General features: G+C 40.4%; 1 protein-coding gene across 1 annotated transcript in view; it reads right to left on the bottom strand.

Moving 5' to 3' along the window:
- LOC131474304 (protein bicaudal C homolog 1-like) overlaps nt 1-10,214 on the bottom strand; it is a 67,484-nt gene extending 57,270 nt beyond the window's left edge. Inside the window, exon 1 of the mRNA XM_058652103.1 lies at nt 9,669-10,214. Within this exon, the coding sequence (XP_058508086.1) occupies nt 9,669-9,861 (193 nt within the window). The 5' untranslated portion in view covers nt 9,862-10,214. The remainder of the gene's footprint in view (nt 1-9,668) is intronic.
- Nucleotides 10,215-13,182: the final 2,968 nt, after the last annotated feature.

Genomic DNA, 13,182 nt, shown 5'->3' with positions numbered 1-13,182 from the left:
AAACCAGACAGAATGTAAATCTGCACTTTGAAAAGGCTTGAGGAAAAAGAGCTTTGAGGGTTGTAGAAAAACAGGTATTCATTTCAGCCCATTTACAGTTCCACGAGCGCTGCAATGGGTCAGAGCACTCCAGCTCATTTGGACGGTTGAAATGGGACTCCTGGTTTTATTTTCTCGAGTAATGAATTACAGGTTTCTCTGCAGGCTGAAGGTGAACTATATTAGAGCTCCTGAAAGCTTCATCATGTGCAGGACGGAGGAATTCAATGCGTAAGCAAAGTCGTACAGAACTGTTTAATTGGAGACAGCATGTCTCTGTAAAAATGGCACGCAAACGTGTAAAGAAATGACAGGAGGAAGCTGGTGAGAGGTAAGTGGGAAAAGCTAGGTGAGAGGTAAAAACCAGCAGTTAAGTCAACTGAAGCACCTAATGAGAGAGTGGTTGCTTTGATGTGTATTGAAAGGGATTAAAGTGCAGGGAAATGGAATATAAACAGCAACATCGGAAGCAAAGTTTTCTCCAATTTCCTAAAAGACTTACTGGCATAGACGTTTATTTGATTATATGGACTGTTTTAATCAAAGCCAGTATGATAGGACTGCAGATGAGTGAAACTCATGCATCACTATTCAAGGTGCTTCTTAGGTTTTTGGACAACCTGAGGGATAATATGCTTAAAATGTTTTTATTGATAAATTAAATTGACTGCAGTGCAGTGATGTAATTTAACTGGGAACAGATCAATTGCAACATAACTGGGATCGTTCAGGATACAAAGGTGGTTTTTTTATTTTTTTTTTTTTTTTTTTTTAGATACTTTATTAATCCCCTTAGGGAAATTACTCTCAGTCTCAGACTGACTGATATTCTCTGCATTTGACCCATCCTAGAATTAGGAGCAGTGGGCTGCTGCAATGAGTAGCGCCCGGGGAGCATTGGGAGTTGGGTACCTTGCTCAGGGGTACCCCAGCCCTTTTTTGGCCAGGTGGGGATTTGAACCAGCGACCTTCCGGTTACAAGTCAAGTTCCCTTTCCACTTGGCCACGGGCTGCCGTCTTATGCAGCAATAAATGGGGATGGGCATCGTTATGGTTGTATTGATACCTACAGTATACCTGTGCTGGTAATGCTATGCTGGAGAGCTGATAAAGAAGAGATTCCTTCGAACCCCACTTCCAGAGAGCAGAGCAGTGGCAGCCCTTCAATAGAGGGTGCTAGGGCATCGCCCCCACTCGTCTCGTAGTAGAAGTAGAAGATGCGAATCACATAAAATGATTTTAGAAAAACGTGAACATTTGAATAAATGAGCTATACATTATACAGACCATGAGTACCGTGTGTAAGTGACGCATTTCCTACAAAAGAGAGGACAATTCTGGGGCGCAACATTAAGCACCCACAGCCGAGCAGACCGGCCCAGATAGCCGGATATAAACATGTTACTGCGGTAACTACTGGGACATGCTCTTGTGTCGAGCTAAAACGATGAATCAATGAATCGATTATTACTAGATTACTAAATTCATCGACAACTATTATGATAATTAATGACGGTTTGAAGCTTTTTTCATGATTAAAACAAGATTTACGATTGTTTAAGCTTCTTAAATGTGAATATTTTCTTAATTTCTTTGCTCTGGATAACAAAGAAATCTTCAAAGTTAATCATTTTGGTTTGTGGACAATACAAGACATTTGAGAACATCATCATTTTCAGGTTTGACAAACACCGATGAACATTTTTTAAGGTTTCCTGATATTTTATGGACCAAACGATTAATCGAGAAAGTAATCGACAGATTAATCGATTATGAAAATAATCGTTAGTTGCAGCTCTACTCTTGTGTGCAGCTGCAGGACTGTCTGTGTGGACACACAGCTTCTCCACAGCAGGTGAGACACGTGATGACTGAGTCAATCATGTCTTTAGAAACATTTGTGAACGTCAAACACCATACTGCCACAGCTAGAGACAACACTCTCTGTCCCTGTGTGTGTGTCTCTCTCTCCCTCTCTCTCTCTCTCACAGAGCATCTTGTCTGATCTTTACTCGATCAACTCTTTTCATTAAAATCCCCCCCCAACATTTTTACCACCAGCCGCCACTGGAGCAGATTCTTCTGTTCTGTGTTTACAATAAACTGTGACATTCCAAATGAATGTGAAACCATAACAAATGAGGAGTGTAAAGTAATGCACTGACAACAGACGCTTCATCATCATTAGGGGACGTTTCAAAAAGGGAAGATTCTCGCAGATTTACAATATACGGAACATAAATATTGATAGCAGCAGTGTTTGTCCACAGTAGTGGTGCCGCTATAGAACCGGTTCTTCATATCAGCTTAGTTTTAATGCAATAAATGTCTTGGTTTGTCTGTTTTTAAAGGTATTTCACGAAGAAAATGGATCCAAATCTGTATGAAAGTGAAAATGTAGATAGAATAAGAAAATCACTGATCACTCCACAACATTAAAAACACGTTTTGTGCAAACAGTATATGCCAGTGTTTCTCAAAATGTGCAATTTCTTAATTTTACCACTATCTCTGGCCACAAATATTTACCTCTTCAGGACAAATGGGAAGAGAAGTTGGAAGTGACAACTTTAAAAGGCCAAACACGATACACCTCTTTAAAACGACACTTATTTCACCATTTCAGTGAGATAAAGATATAATTATAGCTTCAATACTTTTGTGAGCAAAACCAGGTCCATTCTGCTCTTTGTCAAATTCACAATTCAAGAATCTTGAAGCGACGCCAAATCAAACAAAAACCTATTTCTGACAGAAACGAGACAAAAACTGTTCTTGCCTTGGCACGATCTCCCGCTATAACATATTTTTGCATAAGAATCGAGTCAAGAGTGTGAGCTCATAACTTCATGTGAGGGGAACGAGAGATTTTTGCATGGAGACATGAGAGGGATTTTTCCTCTCCAGTGCTGGCTCCGTCTATTGTTTTCCACTTCTTACTGCATTTTTCCAAAGGGTGGTCTGTGTTAGGTTTCTCCGCTTCCCAAACTTCACTTTCATCTTAGTCGAGTCAAGAGTAACAGGCAGCGCATGACGTACGGCGCTCTATCTGAAAGTCAAAATTATTCCAATACTGTAACGCAATTATCAATTAGCGACACTAATGACGTGTGATCCACTAATCCCGCGCGTCTCGCTTTATTGTTTTCGCTGTGAAAGAGACAAAAAAAACGAGTGCGTCTCATGTTCTCTCAGTCTATCCAGTCGAGGTATTTGCCTGGACTTGGTTAAGTTAGAATGTTCGAGTCAAGATTGTGTTGTAGTGTAGAAATAATGATCCGTGAAAAGTTCAACAACTCCGCAGTGGATCTGATGGAAGCTGGAACAACAGAGCAGTGTTGGAATACTCGAGAGGGAAAAATCAAAAAGGGGGGGAAGAACGAGGGAGAGACGGGAAAGCCTGCAGCACATTCCCCAAAAGACACTCACTCCTTCCTGTCTGCGAGTCTTACTCAGCACCCAGGAGGAAGAGGGGGATGAGGCCTTCACACATACTCCCCTCATTATGTGGGCACAGAAAGCAGAATTCCAATAATAAGGAGATAAACCCCGAAAATGTGATAATCACATTTTTATTAGCGGGCCAGACATGTTTTTCTGCTTATTGCAAATAGCTCCTAGCATTAGCACCTTAACTAGGTTCAATACTATGTAATATTACATTATCACTACATAGTAAAATAATGCCTTGGTATGTCACACAGTTTTTTTTCCCACTCTAAGACAAAGCCACCCAATAATAGTCTGTGGTTTAGTAGCAGGAAAACAAATTAGTTCAATGAAGAAAATGATTCACTTAGCTTAATTGTAGGCTGTTGTCGCAGTTACTCTGCAAACATGTTGTTACGAACTGTGCACACATGGGCACGCCAGGAGACTGTGCACACTCACAAACACCACTAAACACCCTTCATTACTGCACAGAGCACGGAAAGAGCTCTGCAACCTACAGCTGCAACTAATCCATCAACCTGTCGATTATTTTCCCCAGGAATCGGACATTTCTTTAGGGCAATAAGATGTCAGAAAATGTTGAAAAGCGTTGATTGGCGTTTCCCAAAACCTCGAAATTATGATGATGTTATCGTGTCTTGTTTTGTCCACAAACCAAGGTTTTACAGTTTTAACAATTTCTTTGTCAAATGAAGCAATGAAAACAGAAAATATTCACATTTAAGAAGCTGAAAAATAGAAAAAAAGAGTTGATATAATAGTCGAATAATCATTGCAGCCCTACTTCAAACTGACCTATATATTTTAGACGGTTTAGACTGGCAGAAACTGGACATAGTACAGATACATCGATTTTTAAAAGTTTTGTAAAATTTAGTTTTTGTAGCCTTAAAATAAGTCCTTTAACCCTTTAACACCTAAGCTTATTTTAACCAGAAAAATGCCCTATGAATAAGTGATTTTTGCCCATTTCCCAGAATAACTTGGAATATCTGGTAATTATTTACAATTTACTACAAGTAAAAACAAAAAAATGGAAATTTATTTTAGAAGATAAAACACTGCAGTTGTACACGAGCAACAGATGTTGCATGTTAAATTAGAGTTATGAACAGTATAAAACATATTTCCAATAAATCAATGTCTCAATGTGTAAAAATAGGCCAAAAAATTGAAACCATGTACAGGCATTTTTCCAACTCTCTCCTCTCTGGCGACAAAGACACTGATTCGCCAGCTTCCTGCAAAAGTGTGAGTGAAATTACCGTAATAACCACAGTGTTGGCTTTCATGTGCAACTTCTCAGCCTGATTTTTTCCAATAGCACAAACCGTTGCATAATTACGGTAATGCAAAGTGCGCTTGTGCAAACGCGTCATTGGTGTTACACTCTGTGTTAAAGGGTTAATTATCCAGTCTCTCTAATCTAATGTTGTGTCTGCGGTGCACTCATATATGTTAAATAAACTTAAGATGAACAAAACTATCAAATTAAGTTTTGGATGGAGTGACTTGGCAGCATTTATCAACTTTCCGAGAGCAAAATTAAGAATTTTTGTCCTTCAACCTCTATTAAACACTATTTCTCATAGTTTTTTCCATCATACTTTATTAGTTAAGTTAAGTCAAATGTACTTTAGTGGGGCGGCCATCTTGCAATTTGCCATTTTTCTATAGCAGCTGGAAGAGGGGCGGGAAAGGGGAAACTTACTTCCCAAATGAAGAACAACATCCTTCTTTCTGGTACGTGAAGGCCACCGTAGTTCCCCGATGCTCTTGATAAGAACGGGACGGCTGAGCAGAGGACACTGGACCTTTAAGACCATCAGTCGTGTACACACTTTTTACTGTAAGCTTAAAGAAAAAGAAATATGGAAATGAACCTGTTTGTACATGCTGACACCAAGTTTGGATAATGAGAGTTGGAGAAAATGTTACCTCTTTCCCACATTTGTCCGAGGTCTCTAAGCTTCATTATGAACGTGAAAAAAAAGGCACAAAAGTTCTCTCACAATGTTCCCTTAACACATAAAATTATCTTTCAAGCTTTCATGCCTATGTCAAGGTCTCCAAGCTATTAACTAGGGAAGTTCTATTCCAGTGTGCCAGCAGTACAACAGTAAACCCAGATGGCTGTCAGGGTGAGATTCTGTTGTCACGTTACACTCCATTTACTGATCTGAGCCCAGGAACCAGAGCTCCTGCCAGGGAGCGAGACAGTAAATGTATAATTGCTCAGCAGTTAATCATTTCCTTTTTTTCTCCCGATGCAAATTGTGGTAGAACTGGGAAATAAAATCAGACTGATTCAAATAATGGGTAGTGTAAATGTGTACGCAGGGATTTCGCTTCACTGTGGAGAAATGTCAGTGAGTCACTCGCATCTTTTAATGGGTCATTTTTATTGTGTTGAATTTATGCAACCCCTGATTATATACCTCTCCAACCTGACGTCCCACTCGGTCCCACTTCCTGCGCTTCCTTCTGGGTACAACTAACTTTATGATGAGGGCAAATCGGGAGGTCAGCGTTTCCCTGACGAGACCCTGAAAACTGTGACCATCTGTACGCCTGGCCAAATATCTGTTGATTAAGTTCTGAGAGAAACAGGTGATGCAGAGGAATCTGTCAACAACATTTGGCACTTGCATCGTCCATCCCAAAAAAAAGTTTGTTTTTTTTCTTCTTGGACATTTCTGTACAAGTTGGCAGCGTTGTGAAGGTCAGCTTTTATCAGCTCAGAAACACAGCCAAATTTGGGGATGTTTTATCTCAGAAGGACATGGAAACAGTCACTTCATGCTTTTATCACCTCTCTGCCGGATTACTGTTCTCCCCTGTAAATGAGGGTTGACACATATCGGCCTCACTCATCTACAAATTATTCGAAACGCAGTCGCCAGACATTTAACTGGTGCCAAACCTGCTGCAGCAGGTTGTTAGTGGTTAACAGTGAAATGCAGAATTCAATGCCCAGAATAGTCCTGTCCCACTCCCACCATTGACTTAAAGACATTTTTATATAGCATTTGGACAGAACTGCATTCTTTTTTGAATGCTGTATTACAGTATCAGTTAATTTTACATTTCAACTTAAGGTTTGCTGTTTCTCTTGAGTTGTTTTTATCCTCCCACTTCAGATATCTTCATTTAGACCTTGATTAGAATCTACTGGGGGAAAAAAACTAATATTATTTTTACTTTTATGTCGTAGTTCATCTCCATATTATTATTGATCTGAGATTTGATATATTTGGAGCGATCAAAGTATTTAAGTGTTTATCAGTACTGATTTTCTTCATATGTCAATGTACTTATCTGTCACTCAAAAGAGAAAAGACAGAGCTGCAGGGCAGAACGGTTTTCTCCATATGGAAGAGAATGAATAAATGATTAGCCACGCTGTGAACAACCAAGCAAATCTCACAGCACATTTGACATTTAACAGCAGGACTAGGCGACGACTGAAGCCTTTAAACTAGTGCAGAACGGCTGCAACCGTTTATCGATTACAACTATTTTGATCATCAATTCAGTTTCAGATTAATTTGTTTGTGGACAGAAGAAGTTTGACATTTGTGGACCAAAGTACTCAATTTATCAAGAAAATTATAATTAGGTTAGGACTGCAACGATTATTAACTGACTACTAAATTAATCATCAACTATTTTGATAATCGATTAATCAGTTTGAGGGTTTTTTTTTATAATTAAAACAAACTTTCGGATTTTTGAGCTTCTTAAATATAAATATGATCTGGTTTCTTTGCTTCATATAACAAAGAAATCATTCAAACTGAATAATTTTGGTTTCTGGACAAAAGAAGACACTGATCGTCATTTTTCAAGATTTTCTGACATTCAAGTGCTCCATTAATGAAGAAAATGAGCGACAGATTAAATCGATGACGAAAATGACCGTCATATGTTCTGAATCCAGCATTGAGATGCTAACGAGCCGTTGTTTGGGAGGTGATTGGAACTGGACTTGACCTGTGGCTCTTTGCCGAGGGATCGAGCAAACTTTATTTTCTGAGAAAACGGAGCCAGTGCCGCCGTCACAGGCAATAAAACACAGAGTAAAAATATACTGAAGTTCACATTAAAATCATCTCATTGAAGTCCAAACTGAATACATGATGTACCGCGTCAAAATCTAAAGCTTCCAATCAAAACACAGCCAGATGTTACACAGCTCGGACCCAAGTGGATGAGACAAAAACAGCTACTTATTAGGATTCAAATTCAAACCTGCAGCCACAGAGCAAAAACTGAGATGACGATTTATGTATCTGTCAGTAGAAACAAACAAGTAAAGCTTCTTGTAGTTATTAATACATCATAGCAAAAACTCAACAGATGCTCAGACTGTGTATCATCTACCAAGACATAACCAAGCTACGCAAGACGACCTGAGCTCAAAGGTTAAATCCATTTCACAGTTAAGGTAAACTGGTATTTAAGCCGCAACCTACAAAACGACCAGTGAGCTCAGAGACAATGGAACACAGCCGTTGTCCCTTTTCTTCTTCCCAGCAGCAATGTAAACAAGAGCAGCGTCAGCCATGATGTCACGAGGCACTGATTGAGAAACAAGATGTTGGCAGACGCACAAGACCCAACTAACAAAGTGCAAACATCCAGTAATCTAAATAGTTTATAACATACAGACACGTTTAGAGACACTGCGTGTGACGTGGCGCATGGTATGTCCGGGACACTTGGATTTTGGGCCGGCCTCTGGTTAAAGTTGTTTTCCTGGAAGGGTTTGGGATGACATGGAGCTTTGAGGAATGTACTGAGCAGTGAGGCTGCAACCAGGACATTCTCAAGGGGAACTACATGACTGTGTGTGTGTGTGTGTGTGTGTGAGTGTATAGCATAAAAGCCCAATTTACATTAAGACCAGCTGCTCGCCAGTGATTAACCCTGAACGTTAGTCAAAAACATAAACTTCACCGAAGGAGGAGCAACTTTTCATCAAGTGACAGTTACAGTATCTAAAGCTACGCTCATCCGCAGCTACAGTTCGACTGTCAATGCTCCTCCTGCGGTCCTGTTTGGCTACTTCCTGCCTCTGATTTACTGTCTTCCTGTGGAAATTAACAACAATCCAGCCAAATTACCTAATCCTACAATACCTCACACTACTAAGGTTTTTAAATTTATGATAAATTACCACAACCTCAAGAGTTTCCAGTGACCTTTCAACACAAACCTGCCTGGGCTCCACTTTATGAGCCTGTCATCACTTGGTTAACTGTTCACCATCACTTGCACGTCGTTAGTGGACACTAAATCAATTCCATCACTGAAGGAAAACATGCAGCGTGACCAACAGTTGTAAGAAAAGTCAATATGAGTTAGTGTTACCTCAAACATATGGGTGCCTTTAAAAATAAAGAGTTAAGTGTGCAGTTTTGAGGGAAATGCATCAATGAAAATTAAATGTAATTTATGCACTTTTCTGAAGAAAACTTGCTTCAAAGTGTGGTTGCTTAGGCTACCACGGTGTATGTATATGTTGAGTGTAATCTCTGTTGCTTTTCATGTGTTTGCTGTTTGTTTTGTATTTGTTGTAGTTATTCAGCAGGTCAACTGTTGCTGCACCGGATGAGTGTGAGTGTGTGTGTGTGTGTGTGTGCAAAACTGCTGAAAAGTGACAAATAAGTGAACTGCACGTTCAGGTCATATTTCAGTTTAGTCTACAAACAAACGGACGCCAAAAACCATGGGAGTCTGCATAGCGACACCTGATGGCCGAGGCATGCAACAACCTCTCATCATCAGTGACTCTCTCTCTCGCTCTTTCTATGTATTTCAACACTTCAAAGTTAACTTTTAAATCTAAATGCATGATTAAACAACTTGTAAACTCGCAAAATAATTAAAAACATTGCTTTTTTAATAATTATTAAAGTTGATGACAATAATTTGAGCCCCAAAATTGTCTTAATTGCCTTAATTGATTCGATCACGCATGTCGCACGCGCACGTTTCACTAAGCTGAACTTGTTTTTTGTTTTTTTTAAAGAATGGTGAGAATACGTGTATATGTAACTTCCAATGTAAACAAACAGACATTAAGTGGATGAAAAGTGGACAAACAAGTTTTAAAAAAGGAGAATATTCCAACAGATGACTCATATTATACGTGGTTGCTTTGTTTCTGTTACCTAATAACATGACTTCCAGCTTCTTACGGTCCACCCGAAACCTCTCCTCCGTCCACTCGGGGTCTGGCAGCGGATGTGGTCCGCTCAGGTCCTCCTCTGAGCCGGGGAGCGGTGAGTCGGTGCTCCGCTCGCTGTTGGAGCCCTGGTCCGACTGCTGCAAGTATCCGCTCAAAGGGTCGCACTGGGCAGCCATTGGTGCTGCTCAGCAACTTCTCCAGAGGCCACTGCGGGTTTTATGCAAGAAAAAAAGTTGAGTCGAGCTGGAGCGACGCGTCGAGCTCCTGTAAACTTAACGAGCGTGTGTGTATTTTTAATTCCCGTCACTTCGCGGTGTGGCGCGAGCTCATGGCAGCGTCTAAGTTGAGACTTTCTTCCTCCGCACTTTTTTCTTCCTTCAAGCACCTTCGTTTCCCCCCATCAGACTTCAGACTTCTAAAAATAGGCAGGAGCACACGGTTCTTTTTCGCTTTAAGTTTTCTCCCGAGTTAACGGAGTACCGCGCAGCACACTGCAAACATACCAAGCACCTCCTCAGGAAAGTTTCACGTGTCATCCTGCAAAAAAAAAAGCGGGACTCCTCCCAGAATAATTTTTTTCTTCTTCTCCCCCTTCTGAGCATCTACTTCCTCCTGTGTTCCTCTGAGAGTCTCCAGAAACTTACTTTGGACTCAACTTTTATGTCTCATTTATGGCTATTGACTGTTGAGGGATTATAACCAATTACAGCAAACGCTTTTATAGTCAGAGGCGTTCCAAGAGAGTTTGGGAGACAGGGCAAAATGGTCTTGGGGGCCCCCTTATATTTAACTTAAGCTGGGGGGACACTACACAACTTTAACAGTCGTTACTGATTTTGGAAAGACTTGTGGCGTTTTTTAACTACACAGTTCCAGTAAGGCATGGGATGGCACGGCACGGCACGGCTAGTGACTTGTAAACATTACTTTTCGGTGTTCCAAATCATTACTTAGTTAATTAAATAGATTTGTTCACAGAATCATTCAGATCACAGATTCATTCAAATACGGCTGAATGTGTTGTGATTCGGCTCCCGATTGCCGGCTTTCAGCAGCGCTGTCCCCTAATACACAAGACTTCTCTGTTAAATGTTGAAATTTTAGACATTTCCTTTGCTTGATGTTGGCGATTAACGCAGGTCTTCAGCATTTTTAAGTCTTTTTAACTGATCTACAGTCCGGCATTGTCGCGCTCATGACTCTTCCAATGACGGCACTCTCTGACCAATCCGTGGCCGGCAGTCTGTTGGCGTCACGCATAGTATTGGCTCAGCTCGCTTGAAACCTCAACAGATCAAGAGATCTTCTTATGATGACCGAAAGACTGGGGATCACACATTTAACGACTGCGCCTGACGAGGGACCACAGACAACATGATTTGTCAAACCAACTGAACGCATCACACTCTCACGTGAGAGAGTCTTCGAGAGTGACAAAGTGTAAACAAACATGGACGACATAAGGTTTTGCGCAACTATCTGCTCTGAGAAATCAAAAAAGAAAAGACAGGTATGGGTGAAGTCATGGAGGAGTCGATGTTGGCATCGTTGTTTTGATATTCCCACTACTCCCTGTTGTCTTCTGCAGTTGAGTCGATAATCAGCACACTACCCGATTGCGTCCAGAGTCGGCTCAAAAAAAGTCAAATATTTGTTTCACTGGCATATCTTCATCGCATCACCATGAAAACATGTCAACATATTTCAACATTTCTTTTGAAACTCAGGCCAAAGAAGAAGAAGATCAAACTTTGTTTCTTTTCACCTCTGAAATAAACTTTGAACCTCCATCATCCAGATGAAGCTCCTCAATCAGTTGGTAAAGGAGACACTCCAGCAGCATCATCTGCAGGTGTAAAACCAAACATGCATGGGGTTATTTTTCCTCTGCAAGCACATGGAACAGTATTCGATAGTGGAAATTCATACTCACAGATGAGTAGTGGTTCACACTGTTGTCTCACACCAAGAAGGGTGCTGGTTTGAACTCCAGTCCAGCCATAGACCTTTCTGTGGTTAGCTGTAGGTGACTGGACTTGAGTTAAGTTGAAGACGTCTTATCCAGGAAGCTTTTTTCATTTTCTGCATGGCAATGACTAAAACCCAGAAATGTAACAACAATGGTGACAGAAGAAGTCTCAGAAAATCCTTTTAGTCGACATTCACATTCAGACATACAGCTCCTCTAGCCATTTTCAGGGGATTGTGTGAACTTTGATGTAAGTCTGAGAGCAACCTATGGTACTCGGACTGTTGCAATGCCACTCATTGTTGTCATTATGAGCTGAAAATTGCATTCCAAATCAACATTATGGCACAAAGTGTGAACACACAGGATTTTGATTAAGCATACACGGCTGGCAGTCTATACAAACACTCCATGCAACCAGTTTATTGGTTTGCAGAGGAAACACTACACATCCTGAGAGTAGTGAAAGGAAGCAATACAGGAAAGGGAAACCAAAACAAAGTGGTGCAAGTCTACTTTGGGTAAAGCAGACTCCAAGAGGATGCTTGTAGAAAGTAATACAGATCTAAGAGGTATGATATAGGTCATCAGTGAACACAGTCATTTACTCCGTAGAAGCATATTCTTGATGTTATTCATATGGTTTGCCTGAGACATAATTAATGACCGTTACCAATGATATATGTATATATATACATTTTAAGATTAAGATAGATTTACTGTTCAAAGGTTCCAAATTAACTTGTGTGTTGGTGCTTTTTTTGGTCGTCTGTCATCCGGAACAAGAGCCTGCCCAGGGCAGTGGTTGGAAATGTTTTGCCCTCATCACTGTTATTCCTCATATTCAAATAAACTCAGGTCAGGTGTGAATCTCACTTGCCAGCCATGAGACTTGAGTTGACCCAGCCGTACAACCGGGGCCCTGCTTACAAAGTCCTGACCACAGAGTTGTGGCACCATGGCTCCCTCTCTCTCTCAGCCCACATCCTGTTCATTTTAAAAACACTTCCTACTGGTATAAAATCTGGAATTTAAGGTAGAAATTACCATGTAAGTGATAACTTGATTATAATCCTGAGGAAAAACAGTGACAACACTTTTAAAGCTTTTTAAAAATCCAGAACCAGTGCCGCCCCTGCTTATTTGCACTAAACTGCACTACCTCACTAATCTTCTCTTAGAAGATTCTCGTCTTGTTGATTGTTTATTTAATGTCTGTTGATTGTTTATTTATGTTTATTTATGCAACTGCCTGTTTTGCACCATGGTCTGAGAGGACTGCCATTTCATCTGTGCCGTATGTCGTACATATAGTACATTTGACAAATAAAACTACTTGACTTGACTTGTCAGGCAAAAGGCATAAAGTTCCACTGGCCCTGAAAACCAACTACTAAAAAATGATTAATTCCTTCTGCAAGAACATAAAAAAGTGTTTTTAAGGTCATTTGATGGGAAATGTTTTTGTCACCTTTAAAGCTACGGCCATCCATCATGATAAAAGCAGATGACGATCAAACGTAATACC

The sequence above is a fragment of the Solea solea genome, chromosome 15 (genome assembly GCF_958295425.1).
Source record: "Solea solea chromosome 15, fSolSol10.1, whole genome shotgun sequence".
Taxonomy (NCBI): Eukaryota; Metazoa; Chordata; class Actinopteri; order Pleuronectiformes; family Soleidae; genus Solea; species Solea solea.
This window is presented reverse-complemented; position numbering and strand designations above follow the sequence as displayed.